Here is a 24,040-nt window from a genome sequence, read left to right as displayed (position 1 = left end):
TAGCATGGAAATGTAGTGATAAAAGACTGTACCAAGTGTGGCGTGGAAAAATCTTTCCATGTGCTGGCTTTGTGGGACGCCACCTGGTACCCAGACTCGCGCAGTTCTGAAAGAAAACTATGTCTCGACCTGGTGTCTGGATTGGCTTCTTGCGCATCGGGTAACAAATCCAAACTTTTCTCGGACAACTTGGCGAGCTGTAAATCTCTGGCACTGCCAGGATCGGGGCACACCTTTCTAAAACCCTTTAGCAGCGCCGTAGGATACCACATTTGTTCAGGGCTGAATTCCAAAGCCATCGGAGGTGGCAATCGTGATAAATACCGGCCCACATCCCCCCCCACCCCTTGTCACCCGTAGCCATCCTGCCTCAGGGCTGATCTCTGGCTGGAATTTTGAACTCCTTGTCTAACCACAGAGGTTGTCATTCGGGGACAAATACTGGGTTAAGTTCACCGTCAGTGCAAGAGGAGCACGTGCTACCTGCACATGGGCCAAACCATCAACAAACATAGGCCAGCCCCCAGAGATCATAAACAACAAGAAAGGGATTAAGAAAAAGCACCTAAAAAGCACAGAAAAACAACACTAGAAAGGAAAAAATCAACATTGTGACCAGCAACTCTCAATCTCAGAGAAAGCTTATAAGAAACACTCTTTTAAAACATTCTAGTCAGATGTGACGTTAGCTCAACCCTTTGTGCCCCAGCTTGGCTGCCAAAAAGTCTGTTGTGGTGTAACCCGGCAGGCTGCTCAGCACCACACATCTGTTCGCTCATGTCCCCCCATCCTGAGTGAACATGCAGAGAATCGGAAGGAAAATAAAAACTCATAGGCATTGATAAAGAGTTTAATAATAAAGGAATAGAAAATAATAAAAATAATACAATAAATTAAAAAGAAAATAAATAAAATGTATTAATGTAAACAATTTTTTCCCAGCCTAATGATCTCCTATCACCACCGTGATCACCCATCCTAGCAATTTCCCATCCCATCATTTCAAACTAATGAATTCCCATCACCATCATGACTTCCCATCCCACTGATCATTTCCTATCCCAGCAACCTCCCATTGCTGATCCCAAGGCTCAGTTCCCAACTCCCACCCATCCATCCATCCATCCATCCATCCATCCACCCATCCACCCAGCCGTCCACCCGTTTTCTCCCGTCCGTGCTGGCCATGCCCACATCCATGCACGGACTGAGCATGGGCAGCGGGAGCGGGCTGCATGAAATCCCCTCGGCATCCCAGTGCAAGCACAGCTGTTCCCTGAACTGTTCCCTGGCAGTGCCAAACACTGCCTAGCTCCAGCACTGGAGAAGGGAGAGGGCAAGCGAGAGGGGCAAGGGCTGAGGAGCGTGGCTGAAGCTGGAGCAGGCGCCTGCAGAGGTCTCTGTGCCTGCATGCTGAGCGGGCCTGGGTGCTGCGGGGGCCGTCGAGGAGCGCAGGCTCACGGGTAGCCGTAATACTTGGCTATGGCGTGGTCCTTCTGCCGCTGCGCGAAGAATTGCACGGGGCCGATCTTCATCTGGTGGGCCGCCCGCTGCCGCTCCTCCTGGGCCAGCTTCTTCAGGCGCTCCCGCTCGGGACGCTGCTGCGGCGTGATGGGCACCGACGCCTCCTGCTCCTCCAGCGGCGTGGGCGCCGCGTGGCTGCCCGCCCAGGGCCGCACGCAGGGCACGTAGTCCACGCGGGGCTGCGCCGGACGCTGCAGCGTGCGCAGCTGCGTGGGCAGAGCCTCCCGCTGCGCTTGGCCCCCCGCGGCTGGCAGGCACGGCGCTCTGGGCGCCTGCTGTAGGGGAGCTCTCCACGCTCGCGCCGTGCTGCCTGGTGGTGCCGGCACCGCCTGGGCCCTGTCGCCAGCTGGGGGCCGGGGGGCAGCGGGCACAGCGCTGGAGCCTGGCACCGTCGGCGGGGCCCTGGGCATGCTGCTGGGGCCGCCGGAGGTGGGCTGCGGCTGCGCACAGGGCGGCTGGCCCACTGGCCCCAGCGCCTTCGCCCTGGCCCCCCAGCGGCTGCAAAGTCTCGCTGGGGGTCTTTGGCCCCGGGTGCTGGCGCTGCAGCGTCTTGGCCCCGATGGCTTGGGGACGGAGCCTGTCCTGGGCCCGCACGGCACGGACACGGGCACGGGGCTTAATGGGGGGGGGCTCCAGCAGCAGCTGCGTTCTCCGGGGAGGCGGTGCCGCTGCTCCTTGCCCCCCAGCAGCCCCCGGGCTTCGGGCTCTCTTGCTGGGCGCCCTGGTGCTGTCGCTCGCCGGCTGCTGCCTGCCGCTGCCCGCTTGGCTGCTGCTGCCAGCCACCGCGCTGTCGCCACCCGTCTTCCCCTGGCACAGCGTCTTGGGGCCTTGGCCACCCTGGCCCAGCAGCAGCGTCTTCTCCTTGCCGGGGGTTTTCTCCGTCGTCGGCCTCCTGTGCTGGGAGCTCTGCACTGTGCTGGGGGTGCTGGTGGGCGCGGGGCGCTTGGCCCCCCACTTGGTGCCGGTGGGCGCAGGGGCAGGCGGGGGGCTCTTGAGGGGCCTCAGAGGGGGATTGGGCAGGGGTCTCCTAAGGGCTCTAATACATTCAGGGTCGGGGGGGCTCTTGAGGGGACTCAAGCGAGGCTTGGCCAGGGGTCTCCTAAGGGAATTAAGGAATTCAGGGTCGGGGGGTCTCTTGAGGGGACGCGAGGGAGGGTTGGGCAGGGGTGTGCTAAGGGCAGTGAGGAATTCAGGGTGGGGGGGCCTTTTGGGGAGAGTGAAGGGAGGGTTGGGCAGGGGTCTCCTGAGGGCACTGAGCTGGGGACTGGCTGCAGGCTTGAGGGGGGAGCTCACTGCCGGCACAGCAGGGGGCTGCACCGCCCGCCCACCCTGCACCTTCTCGGGGTGCACCCCAGGGGTTGAGGGTACCTCACCCAGCGCTCTGGTGGCTGCCAGTCCCTGTGTGCTCGGCTCCTCGATGTCCTCGGAGAGGTCGGGCAGCTCAGAGAGGAAGCGGCTGAGCACAGGACTGCTGGGGACACCGGGGAAGGCGTCCTGGGGCTCCACGGCATCGAGCCAGCTGAGCAGCTCCTCCAAGCCGGAGATGTCCAGGTCGGCCGGGAGCTGGTCCTGCAGGTGCTGCAGCTGCTGGCTGTCCCCTGCCAGGTGGGGAAAGGCCTCGGCGAAGGCATCGGGGCCCAGCTCAAGCAGCTCCAGGGGCTCCTCAGGCACCTCTGCAACTGTCGCCGCTGAGGAAAAAGCAAGCAAATCCCCCAGGATGGGCGATGCCAGCTTTCCCATGGCTCCTGGGTGTGGGGCGCCCACCGGCCGGCTGTGCCAGCCCCAAACTCACCGTCGGGCGTCACCGTCTGGGTGCTGGCGGTCGTTGGAGCCTGGGCAGGCTCGGGGGGAGCGGGGCCGGGCAGCGGGGGCCCCTGGTCCTCGCTGAGCCCCACGGCGTGCTCGCAGGGCTCCGGCAGCTGCCCCCGGCTGCTGGTCAGGGTGCGGGGCGCGGGGAGCGCCTGCCCCCGCAGCAGAGGCCCCGGGACGAGGAGTGGTGGGGGGCCAGGGTGGGCAGGGGCCTGCAGCAGGCAGGTGCCTGCGGGGTGCAGGAGCTCCCCATGGAGCACGGCCCCGGGCCCCAACCAGAGGGGATCCTGGGGCAGCACCGTCCCCGTCACCACGGGCTGTCCCCACTGGTAGACGGGGGCACAGGGAGGAGCGGTGTGGGGGAGCTGCCCCACAGCAGGGAGCTGCCCCACGGCGGGGAGCTGCCCAAGCTGCAGGTGGTGCCCCTCGGGTGGGAGGTGCCCCCCAGGTGGCAGCTGCACCCCGGCGGGGAGCTGCAGCACCTGCCCCTGGACCCCCGGCACCACGTGCCAGACGGTGGCCTGGGGCAGCGCGTAGGGGAGGGTGGGTACCTGGGGGGGCTGCAAGGGCAGCGCCGTCGCTCCGGGGAGGGAGGGCAGCAGCCAGGCAGCCACCGTTGGCGGCACGGCTGGGACAACGAAGGGGGAGTTTTGCGTCTGCGGAACCCGCGGAAGCCGTCTGGGGAAACCCTCTGTGGGAAAAAGGGCGCTGGGGTGAGATCTGGGGCGCTGGGCTCGCCAGCAGGGCCGCAGCCCCGGGAGGAGCGGGAGCCCGCTGCTGGACCTGCCATGGTGGCTGGAGAGTGGGGCGGTCGGTTGGGGAACCCGGCCAACGGGGGTTCCGTCCCAACGGCTGACCAGCCCCTTGCCGCCATCTTGGTGGTGATTGCAGTTTCTCTACCCCAGCGGGCTTCCCAGCGCAATCACTTTCCATCCCCGTGAGCCTTTCCCGTCCCAGTCATCATTTGCCAGGCCCAGGAGGGTTTCGCGCTCCAACACTTTCCCCTCCCAAGGATTTTCCATCCCAAGACTTTTCCATCCCAAGACTTTTCATCCTCCCGGTGATTTCCCATCCCGACGATTTCACGGCCCAACAGATTCCCATGCAAAATAGTTCCCATCAGCACGAAGCGTTTCTTAATCCAATGAGATCTCATCCCAAAGACTTCCCATCCCTTGGATTTCTTTTCCAAGTATTTCCTACCCCAATGAATCTTACCCACCCCATTCAAGATTTCCCATCCCAATAATTTCCCATCCCAAGAGAGATTTCCCTACCCCAATGCTTTTCCTTTCCAGTGATTTCCTCCCCAAGGAAAATTTCCCATCCCAATGCCTTTCCTTAAGGATGACTTCCTCCCCAAGGAAGGTATCTCATCCCAATGCTTTTCCTTCCCACGGAAGCTTTCCCATCCCAAGGAAGATTTCCCATCTCTTTCATTTCCTAGCCCCATGGATTTCCAGCCCAAGGAAGTCTTCCCATCCCAGCAATCATTTCTCATCCCACTCATCATTTCCCATCCCCGTGATTTCCCATTTTCACCATCCAAAGGACAGCTTAGCCAGCCCACAGCTATAGAGAGATCACAACAGGGATTTGGACCATTCTGTTAGATGCAAGGGCATGGACACTTGGCGTGCTACCGATTGCTCTTTATTCCAGATCAACACAAATCACCAGTACCAAGAGCGCTATGATGAATCTGGCGAAGATGTAGATAGATGGTTCTTACAGGTATTACCAGGAAATAAAGAGGTATCTGCACTTCTCTCTAGCTACCTTAGTAAAAGATCGGAAGGGTAGAGCACTAATTAACAGTAGCATTATTAGAGGCACTACTGTGGCAGTGAAAATACATCAGGAGGGCCAACTTACCAATGCCTGAAAGGCAAATGCACTTAGGATGGGTTTTCTTTGCCAAGACTAAACTTACAAGAGGTTCAAGCTCTCAGCAGCGGTAGCTGTGCCCGCAGGACTCAGGTGCTGCCTCGGCCAGCAGGCCCAGGCAGGTGGGGCACGTCTCATCCCCGGGGGCCTCTGCTGTCAGCCCGCGGGGCGGCTGGCTCGTGCTGCCCGCGGCCTCCCTGCCGTGGAGATGCTCGGCCACCGGGATGGAGGCTGCCCACTCCTAAGCACCTCTAACCAGCAGCACCTTCAAGTCTCCTCTTCCACCAGCAGGACGTCAGCGTCTCTTGTTCCACCAGCAGGACATCGGCGTCTCCTATTCCACCACCAAGACCTCCACGCCTCGAGTGCCACCAGCAGTACTCAATGCGAGCTGGACGCTCAGGGCACTTACGGCCACCCACCTTTGGGAGCTCAAAGGCTGACAGTGACTCTCTGCTGACCTCACACGGCTCTCGGGCGCCCCGATGGCAGCACTGACGGCGGTAAGCTGCCTGCCAGGAGAAAAGGCTGACATGAAATGGCTGCTCCACAATGCCAGGAGCAAGGTCTGCTGGAATGGGGGTTCGGAGGGGAGCTCGGCCTTCGGCCTGGGAACCGCGCCTGGGAGCCAGGGACGTCCTTGGTGTGCAGCTGGACACCTGGGCCTGAGAAAGCAAGGTTTCTTTAAAGAGAATTGGAAGCATCGTCACCTAGTGGCTGTGTCAGGGGGATGGATAGAAACGCACAGCATCTCTTGGTTCCCTGAAGTGCTGGTGTCCTACGCCCTCATATGTCTCAATGACATAAAAAGGGACAGATTTTTACCCAAAATGCAGCTCCTTTCTGTGAGAAGCTTCCCGTGCTGCGCATCCTCCTCTCTTTTTCGTGTTGTTTTTTCTCCTTAAGCAGACTGAATCTTCCTTTGAACATCATGGTAACTGATTTTTACTACCGTTAACTAATCTAATTAATTAGTGCTATGCTCTTAACATCTGCTCCACAGGTATCTTTCCTACCTGGTACAATCTAGAAGAGCTCAGCAATATCCATACATCTCATTCCCTTAGTTGTCACAGTAGACTTGCTCGTGGTAATTTCTGTTGAGCAGGACGTGACAGAACCCTCACAAGAGGCTTGAAAGTGTAGCTCTGAGGTGAGAAACCCTGCCCAAGCAAGGGGTTTAGCCCATAAATATGTGAAGAGAAAGTAAATGGACACTTTTCTGCCCCAAATGCAGATGGGTTGTTAATGCTGCTGCTGCATGCGGTGACTTTGGGTGGCCCCAGCTGCCTCCTCTTTTATTCCCGAGTGGTGTTGTCACAGTTAGAGAGAAGAAAAAATATATACAGTTTTTAATTGCAATGGACAACACTGAGTTATTTAAAATAAAAACACAATGGGAAAAACACAACTGGCAGGAACAAACCATACCGAACGCAACAAAAAACAACGGCTCCAGGAAACCACGTGCGTGTGACCCCCTCCTCCAACAAGGCAGGGGGAGCAGACCCGATCTCGCTATAAATAACCCCAAAATCGTTTCACGGGGAGAAGCCGGGAGCCCGTCTCTGAGCCACCAGCAGGTGCGGGAGGCGGTGCTGCTCGGCAGCGGGGCCGTTCCTCGCGGGTCGCAGAGTGAGCCCAGCATCAGGCGATGAAGTCCAGCGGTCTGTTGAAGCCTCCTTTCCTGTTCATGTACTGCCTGCGGCGGGAGGAAGGGAAACAACATTGGGAGCCGAGCCAGGAGCACCGAAACCCCAGGGGGCTCCCAGCTCTGACCCCCGGCGATCAGAAAATGGCTGACGGGGGTTGTGACAGCATGGAGAAGCCACAGGGAATCCAATTCCCCACCAATTTGTGCAAACAAAACACAAAACCAGCTCTGCCTGACCTTGTTGAGACCCGACGCGTTCGATCAGGGGCTGAGCACCTGGAGCTCAGCAGCTATGACAGAAGGACTCGACCTGAAGCCTGGCCACACACCTTCTGGAGGCTCCACACCCCAGCTGCCTCGCAGATAACGGGGTTAACGAAGTCTTTCTTTAGCCAAAGAAGCAGGAGAGCCAAGCTCTGCCCTGCTGGCTGCCTCCAGCACGTCCTGTCCGTGTGCCACGTGCTTGTGCGCTCTTTGTCTTCCTGCTTTTGGGTTTTTACTGAAAAACGTGAGGCCTCCTACCTCTGCCAGCCAAACTGTTTGCCTTTAGCGAGGGCAAAAGAAAACACATCGCCCCCTGCTTATGCCTACAGACAGCAGCTTGGATTTAAGCTTCCTCTGAACTGCTTTACCTCGTAAACAAGGTTATTTTATATCAGAAAAGCGTGGCAATTCGGTGCAGTTGCCACAGCACAGTGAGCCTCCCAGCGTGCTGAGACACAAACCTGTACTTCCTCTTCTGCGACACGTTGATGGCGTACGCGTTCGCGGCGCCGTCTACTTTCTTCCCCTGAAAGAGAAGGGAAAGGTTCAAAAACCGAGTGCGCCGCCTCGAGCCTTCCTAGGAAACGGACAGCACGCGCATGGGAGGGATGAGGGTGGTTAACACAGGACAAGTTAAAAAAAAGTCAGTGCCAGAGCTCTGGACTGTAAAGGGTGAGCCCCACACTCAATTTGGGCGTCCTGACAGCCGGGACTCGTGCTCGGGTGTACAAACGTCATGGGAATGAGCCTGGCGCTCCGGCTGATCCCAGCCTGCACTCACTTTTGTCGTGTCAAAAGAGGCAAACCCCATCATTTTCATCATCTCGATTTCCTCTTCCGTCTTGCCTTGCAAATCTTCCTCTGAAAAGGCAACGAGATATCAGAGTTCACCTCCTGCAGCCACGAGCATCGACCAGGAATAAAGAATATTTCTGTGCTGGCCACAATCTAACAGAGCCAGGGGTGAGTTAACACACCAGGACTCTGCGTTTTTACCCGTGATCTGGCGCTCCTTGCCCTTGGAGTCCTTTATCTCCTTCTTCTCCTCGTCTCGCCTCTCCTTCAGCCGCGGTGGGGAGGAGGAGCTGGATCTGTGCCGCCTCGGCGACCTGACGTTGCAACACACACAGGCCTCAGCTCCACGGCTGCAACAGGGTGCTGGGAACATCCCCGTGCCGCGCTCCGCTCCCTCCCAACAGTGATGCTGGAACCAAGAACATCCCCCCGCCATGTTCTGCCCCTCTCCCCCATTTTCCCTCCCTCACCTGGACCGTCTCCTGTGTGGGGAGCGAGACCGGCTCCTTCTCCTGTCCCTGTCCCGGGACCGTGACCTCTCCCTCCTCCTCCTCTCCCTCTCCCTCGAAGTGGACCGCGAGCGCCTGCGGTCTGCGGGGAGGCACAGCAGGAGAAAGGCGGCTCCCCCTTCTCCCCTGCACTGCCGCCAAGCTTCTCCCGTTAATTCCCGGCCACAACCCCCCCCCAAAGACCCCCTAAATCCCCCCAAATCCCCCCCCAAGCCCCCTTAAACTCCCCCAAAGTCCCCCAGACCCCCCCCTACAACTCCCCAGGCCCCCGCTAACCCCCCGAGTCCTCCATAATCCCTCCAGACCCCCCCAGATCCCCGCAAGCCCCCACAAATCCCCCTAAACCCCCTCACACACCCCCAGACCCCCAGGCAGCAGCACCCCCTGCCCACACCGGGCCCCTCACCACCTCCAGGCACTGCACCCGCACACCAGAGCCCCGGCCGGGCTCAGAGGGGCTCAGGGGCCCCGCCCGGTCCCACCGGCGCCCCCCGGGCCCGTTCCCCGCAGCAGGCCCCATAGGGTCGGGCCCTGCACTCCCCCCACCCTCGGCCCCCAGAGGCCTGTGCCCTCCCCACCGCCTCTCCCCGTGCCCCCGGGGCCGCTCCCCGGCCTCTCCCCGGTCCTGGTGCCGGTGCCTTCCCCTCACCGCGCCGCGGAGGCGAACGGGAGCGGCTGCGGCCCATGGCGCCGCCCGGCGGGCCTTCACTTCCGCCTGCACTTCCCTCGGCTTCCGCTGTCCGCTGCGTTCCGTTTCCCCCCCGGCTCCGTCAGGAAACGGCGCCCGCGCGCTTTGGTTCCGCCGCCAACACGGGCGGGGGGGGTTGAACGCCCCCAACCCGGCCTCGGCGAGCCCCGCTCGGCCTCCAGAGGCGAAGAATACGTGGCCAGGCCCGCAGAGAGGCCGGGACCCCCCCCAACCCATCCTGGGAAGCCATGCCCCCCACCCCATCCCATGGCTGTGGAGCGCCATGGCGTCCCCACTCCCGTCGCCGACAACGCAGCGCAGCGGGTGCTGAACTCGGGTTTATTTACAGGCAGGCGTTACACAGCGCACCCAGCACCAGCCATCACCCACCAGCCTCCCCCCTCGGCCACGAACCCCCACGGCATGGGTGCGGGCCCTGCCAAGCCTTCCGGCATCTTCCCGTGCCGCACTTGGCCATGGTGGTGCCCCGAGGCCTCTTTGAAGCACAGGAGGTTTCATCGCCATGTGAGGATGAACTTCTTTACGCTTCGGGTGGCAGAGCACTAGAACAGGCTGCCCAGAGAGGTTGTGGAGTCTCCTTCTCTGGAGATATTCAAAACCCGCCTGGATGCCATCCTGTGTAACATGCTCTAGGTGATCCTGCTCAGCAGGGGGTTGGACTAGGCGGTCTCTAGAAGTCCCTTCCCACCTCAACCATCCTGTGATCCTATAGTTTACATCTTTCTCTGCTTCCAGGCTGCTCCCTGGACCTTGGCAGGGGATGGCTCAGCTCCAGCCACAGCCAGGACGGTGCCCTGAAAACAAGCCACTGCGTTTTGGGGCCGGTTGAGCCCTGGCACTGCCCAGGCTAGCTTCACACAATGGGCAAGAAGAAAGCAGCGAGGCAAAGGAGGGCAAAATGGGAAGGGACGGGGAGGCCTTGGCAGGCAGGGGAGCTGTAACGCTGCTGTGATCCTGTAATAAAGGATCCTGTGACTCTTTCTAATAGCTAACAGTGGGGCTGCACATCACGCTGCCAGCCCTCTGAGCCTTTCTCCTCGTGTACCTACGCGTGGGTTGCACTGCATGCGTTGCCCAAAGTGCCCCGGGTTTCACCACACAGCCGTGGGGTCTGCGGTGGGCAGTGAGGCAGTGTTGGGATTCAGGAACTTCCCCAGGAGCCGCTGCAGCCCTGCATGGTTGCCAGGTGGTGAACGTGGTCCCCAGGACCCTTGAAATCACTGGCAGTAAACTACACCTTACAGGAACGGTTACAGAGCGGGGCCTGGGGTTTGCACATCAGTCTGCTGAATATACACTATATATTGAACACAGGCAACAGCACATGGACTCACACTGTCCTTCTCAGATATCGAATTCAGGTGTTCAGGCTCCCCTGGGAGCCAGAGGAGCCTCCCAACCCTTTCTGGAGCCCCGGCTCTAACGTCAGCGCTGCAGCTTGGGGACATTGGGCAGGGCAAATGCTCTCCCACGCTCCAAAATCCAGGTTCGGGTCTGCCCTGGAGCTCCAGGCGTGGGGGGAGAACGTTCCTGCCAGGTTTGTATTTTTGCACTTGACTATTCCACTCAGAATTTGCCTGGCACGCCCCAAACTACAGCCCTGCAAAGAAAACCGACCCGTGCTTACACATTTCCTCCGCTTGATCCCAGCTGCCTGCACCAGCCCCACTCCCTGCCTGAGGTGTTCCCGAGTGCCACCAAAAATCCACCTCGCCTACGGCTGCCTTTCTGCTCTTCCAGGGGGGACACAAAAGCCAAAAGCTGCCTTGCAGCAGTGAGAACACTATGCAAACATGGTGTTGGAAATAACATAGCAGGGTGAACATTGGTTGGGAAAACCCAGTGCCCTCAGAGAGGAGGTTGGGGGGCTCCCCGCCACAGCCCCACTCCCAGTCCGAGGTTTGAGCTGTGGAGGGAAGCCTCAGCCCCACAGGAGCCCCGTGGCTCATGATGGGACACAGGCCGGCTTTGTTCCCTAAATTCCCATAGTGGAGAGGCCATGGAGCAAGTCAGCATCGCTGCTTTTCCTTCTTTCTGCCAGGAGGTTGTAACGACACTCACAGGGCGGCAAGGCTGGGCGGGAAGGAAACACCAGGGAGGGTTTCAGCTTGTGCTTGGGAGTCCGGAGCTAGGGAAAAGCAGGGGTTTGGCTTCAGACGTGACTCTCGTGCTCTCTACGTGGACAGGCACTCACCAACAGGGCCGATGCAGGCACAGCCTCGTCCGCGTGCCGGCATCGCCGTGACGCGGTGCGGGGGGAGCGGGGCGGCCGCCGCGACGGTGCCTCTGACAGAAGTGAATCGGCAGCGTGTGTTCATCCCAAAGTAGCACTTAGTGAGTGAAGTTTGCTCAGTTTTCAATAACAACGGACGCTTCCCCGAGGCTCTTTTTTCTTCTCCGTTCTCGGGTGCGGTGCGGCGAGGGCTTCCCCAGTGGTGTGAAATTTCGCTGCTCTTCACCAGGCAGCAAACGTGTGAGACCATGGCACCAGGAGAAGGGGACTGGAGGGGGCTCTCCAGCCTGGGGGGGAAGATTGCAATCCAGGAAGGAAAGGGCCCCAGCCCCACCACCTCGGCCTCTCCTTCGGGGAGAGCAATCCTCCGGCATCCCGCTCGATCCCATCACCCCAGCGGAAAGCTGTGCCATGGGCGAAGCCAGCGCCAATCCAGCGGAGCTTGAAACAAAAGGTTAACAATAATAATAATTAAAAAAAAAAAAACGACGACGACAAAACACCCTTTTCTTTCTCAAAACCAAGCGTATCCGGGCTGCACCCCACGTTGCACGGAGGCTCTACAAGCAGCGGGGGGGAAAAACAAGCCCCGTGCCCAGGAAGGAGGAGGGAGTGCTCGTGGGAGCGGGGAGATGGCAGTGGGTATTTCCCCAAGCGGCAAACAGGGGCCACAATCTTTCGAAAGCTTGGTGGCTGCCTCCGAAGTGGGTGTCGTGGGACGAGGTGCCTCGTGCCAGGAGTACACTGGGAGCCTCCAGGGTTTTCAGCTGCGCCTCGGCCAGACGCACGACGCAGGAGCCGTCGGGAGGGATGCTCGGCTGCGCCGGCAGTGGGAAGCCTCGGAGGAGACTCAAGATTCGATCTTTTCCTTCTTTTTGCCCTTTTTCAGGAAGGACGGGGTCCGGAATTTCTTCTTCTTCTTGGAGGGTGATTTGGAGGGAGAGCCTTCGGGGGAGACAGGGCTGCTGGTCACCGTCTCGCTCTTCTCCTTGGGGGCATCCACATCGGGGTTGGCCGGGGTGGTCGTCTGGTCCCCCCCTTTGCCCTGGCTTTCCTCGGTGCTCTGCTCCTCCTCCTTCCCATTCACCACCGCTGGTGGCGGCTCCTTCTCAGTGGCGGAGTCGGCAGGCGCTTGGCCGTCCTCTGCCTTCTTGTCACCTTGGCAAGGGGAAAGGGAGAGATGAGGGCCAGGGCAGCGCTGGCTGATGCTACAGAGAGCTACTGAGGCTGGAAGCCAACTTTAAACCCCCCCTCCCCACACTTTACCAAGGGCAAGAGCAGGATTAGGCCCCTGTAAGCAAAAAGCACTGAGGCCTGATCCCCTCCTGCTATCGGCGCCACTTCCCTGAGCCTTTCCCCCCCACAGGACAAGCATCAGCGGGGTGGAGAGCCGGGGCAGAGCTGAGCCCTCCTTCCCGGCCTCGCTGCTGGACATAAAAGCGGGCAGCAACCAAAAAAACGAGGCAACCCAAGGCATTTCCTCCTGCAGACCCTGAGCGGGGCGCTGCGGAACGGGCCGCGGAGAGCAAGGTCCCCCCCGAGCGAGTGGGGAGCGCGGCGAGGCACGAGGCCTCCCCGTACTTACTACGGCGACAAGCACTCAGGGGCAGAGGTAACTCCTTGGGTGAAAGCAACACGTGGAGGGAAGAGAAAGGAAGACGTTGCGGACACGGACAGACAGACAGACACCATGAGACACGATGAGACAGCCAGGAGCCGCCCGCCCCCACGCCCCGACCCACAGAAAAACCAACATGCGTTGCGATGCCAGAATGCTGCTGGGGTCGGTGCGTTAGGGGGGAGCAGGGGGTGTCCCCCACCACCCCACAGAGCCACCAGCGGACGCCAAAATCCTCCGGCCGTGATGCTAAAGGGACGCGGTGGGTTCGGTGCCTTCATGGCACGTGTCCCCCCCCAAACGCGGTGATGTTTATATTTGCGTCTCAGGGGGGGGTTCTGCTGCAGCCCCCCCTTATCCCCCTGCTTCAGCAGCTGGATGAAGACCCCCTGCTCCTCTCTGCTGGGTTCGCGGGTGCTCGCCCCCCCACTCACCCTCCGAGGGCTTGGTGGGCGACGGGGCTGGGCTTTTGGCCGGGCTCTGCGGTGCGGACACTGGGGGTGATTTTTGGGGGGATCCCTGGCTTTCCTCCACCACCGTGTCCTTCTCGCCTGCAAGCATACAGACAGACTTGCCATCCACCAGGTCTGATAGCTGCAGACCCCAAAAGGAGCTTTGGGATCCGTGAAGCCCCCGTTCCCCTCCCCAGCTCGTACCGTGCAGCCCCAGCTTCTTCCTCTCCACCTCTTGCTTGTACTCCTCCAGCTCCTGGTCTGTGAGCTGGCTGAAGGGGTTCGGGGGCTCCGGCTCGGCGGGGGGCTCCTCTCGGGACGCATCTTTGGCCTCCGCATCCGCCAAGTGACTCTCTGTGGACTGAACACACACACCCCCCCAAGAGCGGAGTCACCCCCCCGGCACGGGGAGGGACCCAGGGCGATGGGGGCGATGGGGGCGATGGGAACGAGGGCGGCAGGGACATACGGGGCTGCGGCTCGTCTCGGCGATCACGCTGGCCAGCAGCTGCGACTGGGGCCCGGCCGACTTCACGTCCTGCCGGTTTTGCTCCCGGATCTGCAGGCAAGAAGCAGAGAGAGGTAGGGAAACGCTGCTCCTCCACAGCCCCGTGCCCAGGGAAGTCGGAGCACCCCCACCCCCCCCGCCGCCCGCACCTTGTTCCTCATCTCCAGCACTTCCTGCGGGTCTGTGTAGAGGGGCACGAACTGGTTGGGGTTCTCGATGCGGATCGCGGTCCCGCTGCTGCCTTTCTCCACCTCGTCTGCTTTCAGCCACTGCAGAGATGGAAAACCCCGATAAACACGTGGTGTGGAGAGAGCAAACCCCAATAAATGGGTGTCATGGAGAGGAAACCCTGATAAACGCATGGCATGAGGACAGTAAACCCCAATAAATGCGTATCATGGAGAGGAAACATTGATAAATGCATGGCATCAAGAGAGTAAACCCTAATAAATGTTCGTTGTGGAGAGAAAACCCTGATAAATGCGTGGTGTGAGGACAGTAAACCCCAATAAATGGGTATCGTGGAGAGGAAACCTTGATAAATGCATAGCATGAATAGAGTCAACCCCCATAAATGCATGTCGTGGAGAGGAAACATTGATAAATGCATGGTGTGGAGAGAGCAAACCCCAATAAATGCATGTTGTGGAGAGCAAGCCTTGATAAACGCATGTCATGAAGAGAGCAAACCCCAATAAATGCATGTTGTGAAGAAACCTTGATAAATGAGTGGTATGGAGAGAGCAGGCCCCAATAAATGCATATTATGGAAAGCAAACCCCAATAAAGCCCATGGCACTGGGTGCTGGAGGTGGACTTCGAAAACAAAAATTACTCTGGAGCAAATAAAGGAATTAACCAAAGTCAGTAACTTCAGCATTTCCCACTCGTGGAGGACCCCTAGGGGTTCAAGCACACCAAATTTTGATGCAATCAATGCTCCAAGCACCTCCCGCCTCCCTTTTTTTTTGGTGCTTCCCCCTGGAACAGGAAGCCAGGACTATTCCCAAACAACCCCCGGCCCCAGACCGTCGTCTTTGTCCTCTGGCTGCCGGCGCTGCCCTGCTGCTCCTCGGCCACGTTGACTCGCAGGTAGGTGTTGGGGGTGTTGAGCCACCGCGTCTTCTCCTTCTGCTGCTTCTGCGCATGCTGCCGCAGCGCGGGGACAGGGGCGGCCTCCTCCTCGAAGACGAAGGCCGTCACCGTGGCGGGGATCAGCACGTCGCTTTTGGGTTTGCTCTTCTCCTGCACGAAGGGGTAGCGGTAGGTGTAGCCGGTGCGGTAACCCTGCAAAGCAAAATGGTGTCAAAGGAGGTGTTTTTTTGGGGGGGGGGGGGGGTTAGGGCATTTCTGCTGGTGGGAGGCGAGGGGAGGCGGCGTGCTCCCACGGTGCTCACCAGGTTGTCCAGCATCCTCATGAGGGCTTCGAATTCGTGCTCGCCCAAGCGGCTCTTCTGCATGGGCCCGAAGGTGCTGCCGGCCCAGCGCACCGAGCCCACCTCGTGGGGCCGGTGCTTGGCGCGCTCCAGCACGATGAGGTTCTCGGCGCCGCCCGCACTCGCCAGCGCCGACACCTGCAGGGGGACGCGGGGAGAGGCTGCAGGGAGCAGCTGGGGGGGGGCGCAGCACTGAGCATGTCCACGGGATGGGACCGAGTGCTGGTGGCTGAGACCGTGCACAGCTCGGTGCATGGACCGAGGGCTTTGTGCCAGTCACAGAGACTGTGCACAGCTTGGTGCGTGGTCCCAGGGCATTGCACCAGTGACAGGGACCATGCACAGCTCAGTGCATGGACCGTGGGCACCCCACTGAACATAGAGACCACGCACAGCTCAGTGCAAAGACCAAGGGCATTGCACCAGTGACAGGGACACGGCACAGCTCAGTGCATGGTCCCAGGACATTGCACCAATCACAGAGACCGTGCACAGCTCAGTGCATGGACCAAGGGCCCCACGCTGGCAGCAAAGAGCTCACACAGTGCACACTCTGCGAGCACCACGCTGGACGCCGAGACCTGGCACAGCTCAGTGCGTGGTCCTGGAGCCCTGTGGTTGCAGCAGAGGCCACGCACAGCTCAGTGCATGAATCAGCAGCACCATGCTGGCAGCAAAGAGCCAGCGCAGCTCAGTGCACGGTCTCAGCACCTCGCACTGCACCAGGACACCCGACACAGCTCCGTGCACGGTCCCAGGGCCCCGCAGCAGCAGCAGGGGCTGTGCCCAGCTCAGTGCCCACCCTGGGGACCATCTCTCACCTGCACCTCGCAGGCTGCCTGCAGGTGGAAGATGCTGTAGAAAGCCTCCTCGGCAGTGTCGCCCAGCGCCAGCACCCCGTGGTTGCGCAGCACCAGGATCTGCAGCACCGGGCACAGGGGATCAGTGGGGGTGACAGGGGTCAGGGAAGGGGGCCAAAAAACACACAAACAAAAAAACCAACAAACCCACCTTGCAGGTGGGGCCGAGGCACTTCTGCAGCTCGACCCGGTCGGCCTCGTCCTCCACCTCCCCACGGAAGTCGAAGTAGGCGATGTCCCCCAGGAGCAGGGCGGCGCGGGAGATGGGCAGCACGCCGCAGCGCATGGCCGACACCTGGGGCACAGCGGGCATGGCACGGCACGGCACGGCACAACATGGCACGGCACAACATGGCACGGTGCCCCCAGACCCCCCCTTACCGCCGCGGTGGCCGGCGTGTGCAGGCGGACGATGCAGCGAGTGTCGGGGCGGGCGGCGTAGATGGCAGCGTGCAAGCTGAAGGCACGGGCATCAGGGGAGAAGCCGGTGTTGCCCTGCTCCACCACGTCCCCCAGCACGTTCACCTTGATCTGCAGCGGGGATACGGTGGCTCAGAGCCTGTCATGGCCCTGTCCCCACCCCAACCCCCCCCCCCGGGGGGCTGGGGACACGCTCACCAGGCTGGCCGCCGTCACCTCGCTGCACGCCAGCCCCTGCGGGGCCACCAAGAAATGCTCCTGCTCCTTGCTCACCCGCAGCTGCACGGGGAAAAGAAAGAGATGCAGGGAAATAAAATTTTAAAAAATAATAAAATGGGGTGTATTTTGCACGGGGGGGGGGGGGGGGGGGGGGCGCTCACCGTAACGGAGGCGTCCCCCAGCTGCGCCCAGCCATAGAGGTCGAGCAGGCGATGGATGCTGCCCACTTTGCAGCGCATCAGCCGCTCGCCCTTGGCCAGGGCCGGCGCGTCGGGGCCATGCAGGTCGTTGATGGGTGTCACGGAGGCCAGCCCTGGGCAGGGACAGCAGGTGACAACAAGGGGACAACGTCATTTGTTTTTTTTTCCCAACCCCCAGCACCATTTCCCAGCTTTTCTACAAGAAAAAACAACCATTAGGGAGCGTTTTCTCCCCTAAAATCCCACAAACTAAATAAAAACCTTCAAGAATGCCAAATGGGTTTCAGTTTCCCCAAAAAGCCTTCCTGCCTCCCTGCCCCACGCGCAGCCGTACCCATGGGCGAGGTGGGGAGGACAGCGGGGGATGTGGTGGCCATGAAGTCTGCGATCTGCCGCAGGGCCCAGACGTGGGACGAGTTGTTCCCCTTCTTCATCTGCTCCTGGATGAGGCTCTCCAGCTCCTCCCTAAAAGACTGCAGTGCCCCGGCCCCGCCGGCATCATGGTCCCCAGGGGAAGGGACACCAGTGCCCAAAAAGGGACCGGCTGGTGGCACCAGGGTGGGGACACCACCGGGTGGGTGATAGCAGTGCCATCGGCTTGGTGGAAGTGGTACCACCGGCATGGTGGCATGGTGACGGTGGCACAACAGGCTTGGTGGCATGGTGACAGTGGCACCAAGGGCTTAGAGGCGGCACCACGGACTTGGTGTCATGGTGACGGTGGCACCAAGGGCTTAGTGGCATGGTGACGGTAACACTACGAACTTGGTGGAAATGGCCCCAGCAGCTCAGTGCCATGACAGCGGTGGCACCACCAGCTAGGCAGCGGCACCGTGGTGACGGTGGCATCACCAGTGTGGTGCCAGCGAGCCCACTGGCTTGGTGGCACGGTGCCACCAGCCCCACAAGCTTGGTGGCAGCGATGTCACCATTGTGGTGGCACCAGCAGACGGGTGGGGACATGCCCTGAGCCATCATGGGGTGGCAGTCGCTTTTGGGGCAGGGGGGACAGGGATGGGGCACGGGGGGGATGGATGAGGACACAGAGGGGTGGATGGGGACAGGGGGTACAGATGGAGACCCAGGGACACGGCCACTCACTGGGCTCTGTAGGATCATGGTGACCCGCTTCTTCTGCTCCATCATGTTGAAGTCCTGCCTCAGGTCAGCCGCCATGTTGCGCTCCCGCAGGTATTCGGGGTCCCCCTCGGTGAAGCGGTCAAAATATCGGGGTCCCGGGGCGGGGGGCGAGGGCAGGGGCTCGGGGCTGGCGGCCGTGCTCATCCTGGAGGCCCTGCGGACAGTTTTGGGTCCCCAAACCCCACCCAAATCACCCCCCACATCCCAGCCCCGCAGCCCCCCCAGAAGGCTTCCCCGCGGCGAGCACTTCCCAAAATAGGGGCTGTGAAGAAATGGGGTGAGAACAGCCCCCGCCTGCGCCCCGCTGATAAGCCCCCGGTGGTCCCCGCCCTGCTGGCACCGCACCGGGCCCTCGGTGTGACGGGGACACCGGGGGGGGGCCGTGTGAGAATGGGCAGCTCAGTGCACCCATGGGAGCCACGGCACCAAATGGAGCCCCCAAGCCCCCGCAGCACCCACCCTTTTATTTTATTTATTTATTTGGGGGGGGGGGGGGGGGGGCACAAAAAAGGGGAGATGGCAGCAGGTGGGTGACCGCAGAGCCCAAACCACCAGCGCTGCCCCCCCCCCCCCAGCACCTCGCTGCTGTGTTTTAAAGGAGATATTTTGGCACCCACGCACCCCACCCAAAAAAAAAAAAAATACAAAGCATCGCCCACGCCAAGCATCAACGTGTGCCTGCTGCCCAAAGCCAGGCTGCTGCGTGCACCCCCAAATCCTGGGGGGGGGGGGGGGGGCGTTGTCCCCCTCTAAAAGGTGTTTTTAGCCAAGCCTGCTGCCCCCACGCAACCCCCCCACGCCACCAACCTGCAGCAAACCTCCACCAGGAGCCGCTCCTAAGCTGAAAATCCCGGGGGGGGCCCTCGGTGGCCCCCACCCCAGCGCAGAGGGGAGGTCGCAGGGGGGTGGTGAGCAGCAGCTCCAAGCTCCCGGGTCCCCCAGAAATCCTCCTGGGCATCCACGCGCGATCGTGGCCGCTGGGTAGGAGGGGGCAGAAACGCATCATTTGCTACGGGGGGGGGGGGGGGGGGGTCGAAATGGGGCTGGGCCCCCCCGCAGCATCGCCCCCGCCCGCGCCGCACCCAGCGCCGCTGCGGCAGCCGCAGAGCCCTGCACTGGGGATGGCGGATGGGGTGGGGGGGGCGTTGGAAAATGGGTGATTCCCGGGGGGGGGCACAGCCCTGTAACCCCCCCCCCCCCATCATCACCAGGGGATGGATGGGGATGGGGGGGCATCCCCAGGTTGTGCAGGAGGATGGGGGTGGGGGCAGGCCTGCCCCCCCCTCCCTTGCTGTATCCGTATGCATCCAGACAAAAGAAATGAGAAAATTGGGAGGGGGGGGAGAGGGGCGAGGCAAACGCAGGTGCCCCCCACCCCACTGCAGGTGGACCCCCCAGCACCACCGCTGCTTCCCCCCCACCCCCTTATTTTGGGCCCAAATCCCCCCTCCCACAGCATCCCCCCCAAGCGACCCCCTCTTCCGTTCCCTTGAGGGGGGGCAAAGCAGGTGCACAACACCCCAAATCCCCCCCACACACCCCAAATCCGGGATGCAGGGGGCTGCCGCGCCTCACCCACCTCTTCAGAGCATCCTCCCACGGGTGACAGCCCCGGATGGGGGGGCCCCGTCCCCCCCCCCCCCCGCGCCCCCACGCCCGCGGTCCCCTCTCGCCAGCCTCCAGCGCCACCAGCGATGACAAAGGCCACCTCCCTGCGCCAGCCGAGCTCCCTCTGCTGCCACAACCCCAAAATGGCCCTGGGGAAGGTGGGGGGGGGGCCTGGGAGGGGAGGACCCACGCAGGAAAATTCAATTTTTGCAATAAAACAGCTGGGGGGGGTGAGGAGTGTGGGGGGTGGAGGGGGGGGTAAGGAGACAAAGCCAGGCTTTTGCCACCCCAAAAAAAGTCAGGTTTTATTTGGAGATTAATTGGAGGGTCTTGTTAATGAGCCCTGCTACCTGAGCACGGTGCTAATTCCTAGTTATATTTTAATGAGCAATTACACCTGTCGCCCCCCCCCCCCCCCCCCCCCCCCAGCAGCACTCTGGGGACACCAACACCCCGCCGCACACGGGGGCAGCTCGGGGGGGTCAGATCCATCCCGGCTCTGGGACCCCAAAATCTGTGCAGGGACATCGCCACGTCCCACGCAGGTCACAGGACACCCTCTCAGGGCACCATCCTCTGCAGCACACCCCCAGATTTATATTTTAGGGGTTGGCTGGAAGCACCTTAAAAAGAAAAAAAATATTTAAAAAATAATTTTTTTTTCCATTATTTTGGAGCAACTGGAATATTTTGGGGGAGGGGTAAAGGCTGATTTTAAGCAAATCCTTATTTCTGTAGACAGAAATTGGATGTTTCTAAAAGAAACACGAGTGGGGGGCTCCCTGTAAGCCCCCGTGGGTGCTGCCACCCCCTCACACCATGGGACACCCACCCTTGGGGGACCCCAAAACCATCACCCCCCCCAATTTCTTCCCGTGGCCCAACTCACCAGCTCCCCGCTCTGCCGCGACGGTCCTGGGCAGGTTTGGGGCATGGGGGTACCCCACAGACACGGGGAGGCAGAGAGGGGCCAGTCCGCCCCCAGCAGCACCCCCCCACTGTCACCCATCACCTGCGCCGCTCCGTCCTCCTGCTGCTGGGGGCCACCGGGGTAACGGGGTGAAAAGGCAAAGAAACGGGAAAAAAGGACAAAAAAAGTGAAACTTGGACAGGGGAAAGAAAACTACAGGCACACCCCCAAAATTAGAATCCGTGCAAAAATTTAAGGATTTTCATCCAGAAGTAGTAACTGGGGGATTTGGGGATGTTTTTGTGTGGGTTAGGCTGCCCAGAGCAACCCCAAAGCCACCTGCTAAATGAAAAACCCCCAAAAGCCAATTTTAAATAAAACCCAATTTTAAGCGAAGCCCCCCCCCAAAAAAAAGGGCCAACCTCAAACAAAGCCCCCCCCCCAAAAAAAAGCCACCCTCAAATGAGACCCCAAAAAAGGCACTTTTAAACCCACTCGCTCCCCAAAACCCTAAAAATTAACCCCCCCAGCTGCACTCCTGAAGCCACCCCCACAGATTTGGGGGGGGTGGGGGGTGTCCCACCTGCAGGCCTCCCGTGTCCTGCAAGACCCCGCGCAACAGGCGGATGTACTCGGCGGCGGCCTTGAGCGTGTCCACCTTGCTGGGCTTGCGGTCGCGGGGCACAAGAGGCACAAGGGCTTTGAGCGCTGAGAACCCACTGTTGAGGTTTTTGATCTATAGGGGGGGGGAAAAAATGGGGGGGTGACCCCCCCCTTTTTATTTTTCAGGGTTCCCCTTCAGGTGGAAAAGCACAACCCCATTCCTCAGCGTCCATGAGCATCACTGCTCCATTGGGATCAATCTGGTTTGAATTTTAGGGTGAGGGATGAGGTTTTTTTTTGGGGGGGGGGGGGGGGGGGGGGGGGGGTCCTCACCCGCTCACGCTCCTTGGCGTTGGCCACCCGCCGCCGCTCCAGCACCCCCGCCAGGTCCCCCTCTGCCTCGTAGCCCCCCGCGGGGCCGCGGCGCAGGCGGGCGATGGGGGCCACGCACGGCAGGGGGCCGTGGCGCTGGCTCAGCACTGTGCCCAGCACCTCAGGGGGTGGTGTGGCCAGCAGGACCCCCGGCACCCCTGCTGCCCCGCTCTGCTCCCCCATAACCAGGGAAAAGAGGAACCGGTGCCTGCACCCAACACACAACACAATCACCTACTGAAAATACCCACAAAAGGCCCAAAATTCCCTTAAATACACACCCTGCCTAACAGGTTGCACCTGGTGCCCAGCTGGGGCTAACGAGTGGGGCGGGGGAGCTGCTTTGCCCAAATTAATGCTGGTTTTGGGACTGTCCAAGCTCATCCCTCGGCCCTAAAGTCTCCTGTTAAATGGGGAGAAGCCACAAGGCTCCAGTATTTGGGGGCTTTACGTTTGGGGGCTCTCTCACAAGCAGGGGATGGGTGGGGGTGTCACTGGAGAAAACGTCCGGGGTTTGTTGGTGTCCCTGCAAAACCCCAAACGCTAAAACCTTGGAGTTGTGCAGCGTGACCCCAAAATCCCCTCCTAAAACACCCCCGTGGGCACTGGGGCCTTGTGGTGGATGAGTCCCGATGCGCCAGGGATGGGCGGCCACTGCCCAGAAGGGAGGAATGGGGTTTTTGGAGGTCTCGTGTCCCCAAAAATGCAGGAATAGGGTTTTTTATTTTTAGGGGTGGCAATAAAAATGTGCGTTGTGTGATGGCCGGGAGGCAGGTCTCGGTAGATGGCAGTGTTGGTCCTCGCAGCTGCCTCCTGAACTGCTGGAAAATCCCATTTGGGGTGAGCCCACACCATCCCAGGGGACAGAAATCCCCAAACCCAAACGCGTCAGTGGGGATGGGGCTTCGAGCCCCCAGATCTCCCCTGCTGGTGCAGGCACGGGGAGGTTTTGGGGTATGCTTGTGCCATGGGATGCCCCAGGGACACGAGGGGACCGAGGATGGGGTGGGGGACGATGCTGCAAGACTCACCCCACTGGGAAGTCCACGTTTATTAGGGCTCGGGATTATTAGGGGTCATTTATTAGGGGTCACAGTTATTGGGGCCATGGCTATAGAGGGGTTATGGCTACTGGGAGTAATGGTTTGGAGGGACACAACTATTTGGGGTCATGGATATTGGGGTCATAGTTATTGGGGTCACAGTTAACAGGCGTGACGGTTACTAGGAGTCACATTTATTAGGAGGCAAGGTTAGTAGGGAATTGTTTATTGGGGTCGTGGTTATTAGGGGTCACTTCTTAAGGGTCACAGTTATTGGGGCCATGGGTATAGGAGGGTCAGGGTTATTGGGGGGTCAGGATTATTGGGGGCCATGGTTATAGGGGGGTCATGGTTTTGGGGGGTCAGAGTTTGGGGGGGTCACAGTTATTGGGGGTTATGTGGATATTGGGGGTCATGGATATAGGGGGCCATGGATATTGGGGGTCAGGGTTACTGGGGGCCATGGTTATAAGGGGGTCATGCTTTTGAGGGAGTCACCGTTATTAAGAGTCACAGTTAGTAGGGGTGATATTATTGGGGTCATGGTTCTCAGGGGGTCAAAGTTATTAGGGGTCACAGTTATTAGGGGTTGCAGTTCTTGGGGGACATGATTATTAGGGGACATTGGTTTTAGGGGCTTATTGGGGTCACAGATGTTGGGGACACACTTATTAGCAGCCACCGCTATTAGGAGCCCTGGTTATTGGGGCTCACTCCCAACAAGGGGCAACCTCGAGTGACCAGCACGGGGCTCCCCCCACCCTGGAGAGCTCAGCCCCCAAAAAATAAAGGGTCCTGAACAATCCCTGGCCTGCAGCTTGCTCGGAAAGCTGTCAGACCCCATAAGGGAGCCAGCCTCAGGTCTCTTGTCCCCAGGGCCACCACACCCCCAGCACCACGTCCGTCCTGCCGGCCCCGCTGCCCGCCGGGGGCTGACATTTGCTGTTATCACGAGACTGGAAAATTACCCGGAGGTTTCTAATTACCCTCGCCAGGAAGGTCAGCAGAAGGGGGAAGGTGAGCGCCGGGGCCGTATCCTGCAGCGGGGCAGCTGCTGACACACGATTAGCACCATCTGCCCTGGCACGGCCCCAAACGCTGCCCAAGGGAGGGCAGAGCCCATCGGGGAGGAGCCCGAACCCCACCCCACAGGGGTGCTGGATCCTGAGGGAGCCTCAGCCTCGTGCTGGCCCCGTGGTGCCCGGGGGCTGCGGTCCGGATCCTGCCTCGTGCTCGTCCTTTGGGAGCCAGGGCTGCTGCGTCCCCA

The 24,040-nt window shown here is 60.4% G+C and overlaps 3 protein-coding genes across 3 annotated transcripts; all 3 read right to left on the bottom strand.

Moving 5' to 3' along the window:
* Positions 1–6,557: 6,557 nt before the first annotated feature.
* Positions 6,558–9,205, bottom strand: SNRNP27 (small nuclear ribonucleoprotein U4/U6.U5 subunit 27). Its single transcript, XM_035568827.2, has 6 exons — positions 9,092–9,205; positions 8,404–8,524; positions 8,135–8,247; positions 7,920–7,999; positions 7,600–7,664; positions 6,558–6,922 (listed from the first exon to the last, which is right to left on the bottom strand). Exons 1-6 carry the CDS (start codon positions 9,126–9,128, stop codon positions 6,868–6,870), a joined length of 471 nt encoding a protein of 156 aa, XP_035424720.1. The 5' UTR covers positions 9,129–9,205; the 3' UTR covers positions 6,558–6,867.
* A 3,029-nt stretch (positions 9,206–12,234) lies between these two features.
* On the bottom strand, positions 12,235–18,381 carry ADD2 (adducin 2). The gene is made up of 14 exons (XM_035568828.1): positions 18,199–18,381; positions 17,432–17,570; positions 17,059–17,210; positions 16,877–16,957; positions 16,640–16,789; positions 16,410–16,553; positions 16,220–16,318; positions 15,360–15,536; positions 14,992–15,249; positions 14,112–14,231; positions 13,924–14,013; positions 13,659–13,815; positions 13,437–13,553; positions 12,235–12,542 (listed from the first exon to the last, which is right to left on the bottom strand). Exons 1-14 carry the CDS (start codon positions 18,379–18,381, stop codon positions 12,235–12,237), a joined length of 2,175 nt encoding a protein of 724 aa, XP_035424721.1.
* Positions 18,382–20,361: 1,980 nt separating this feature from the next.
* Positions 20,362–21,913, bottom strand: FIGLA (folliculogenesis specific bHLH transcription factor). The gene is made up of 4 exons (XM_035568766.2): positions 21,692–21,913; positions 21,339–21,491; positions 20,735–20,881; positions 20,362–20,468 (listed from the first exon to the last, which is right to left on the bottom strand). Exons 1-4 carry the CDS (start codon positions 21,911–21,913, stop codon positions 20,448–20,450), a joined length of 543 nt encoding a protein of 180 aa, XP_035424659.1. The 3' UTR covers positions 20,362–20,447.
* Positions 21,914–24,040: the final 2,127 nt, after the last annotated feature.

The sequence above is a fragment of the Cygnus atratus genome, chromosome 27 (genome assembly GCF_013377495.2).
Source record: "Cygnus atratus isolate AKBS03 ecotype Queensland, Australia chromosome 27, CAtr_DNAZoo_HiC_assembly, whole genome shotgun sequence".
NCBI lineage: Eukaryota > Metazoa > Chordata > Aves > Anseriformes > Anatidae > Cygnus > Cygnus atratus.
Note: the sequence above shows the minus strand (reverse complement) of the source record. Positions and strands in the feature narration are given on the sequence as shown.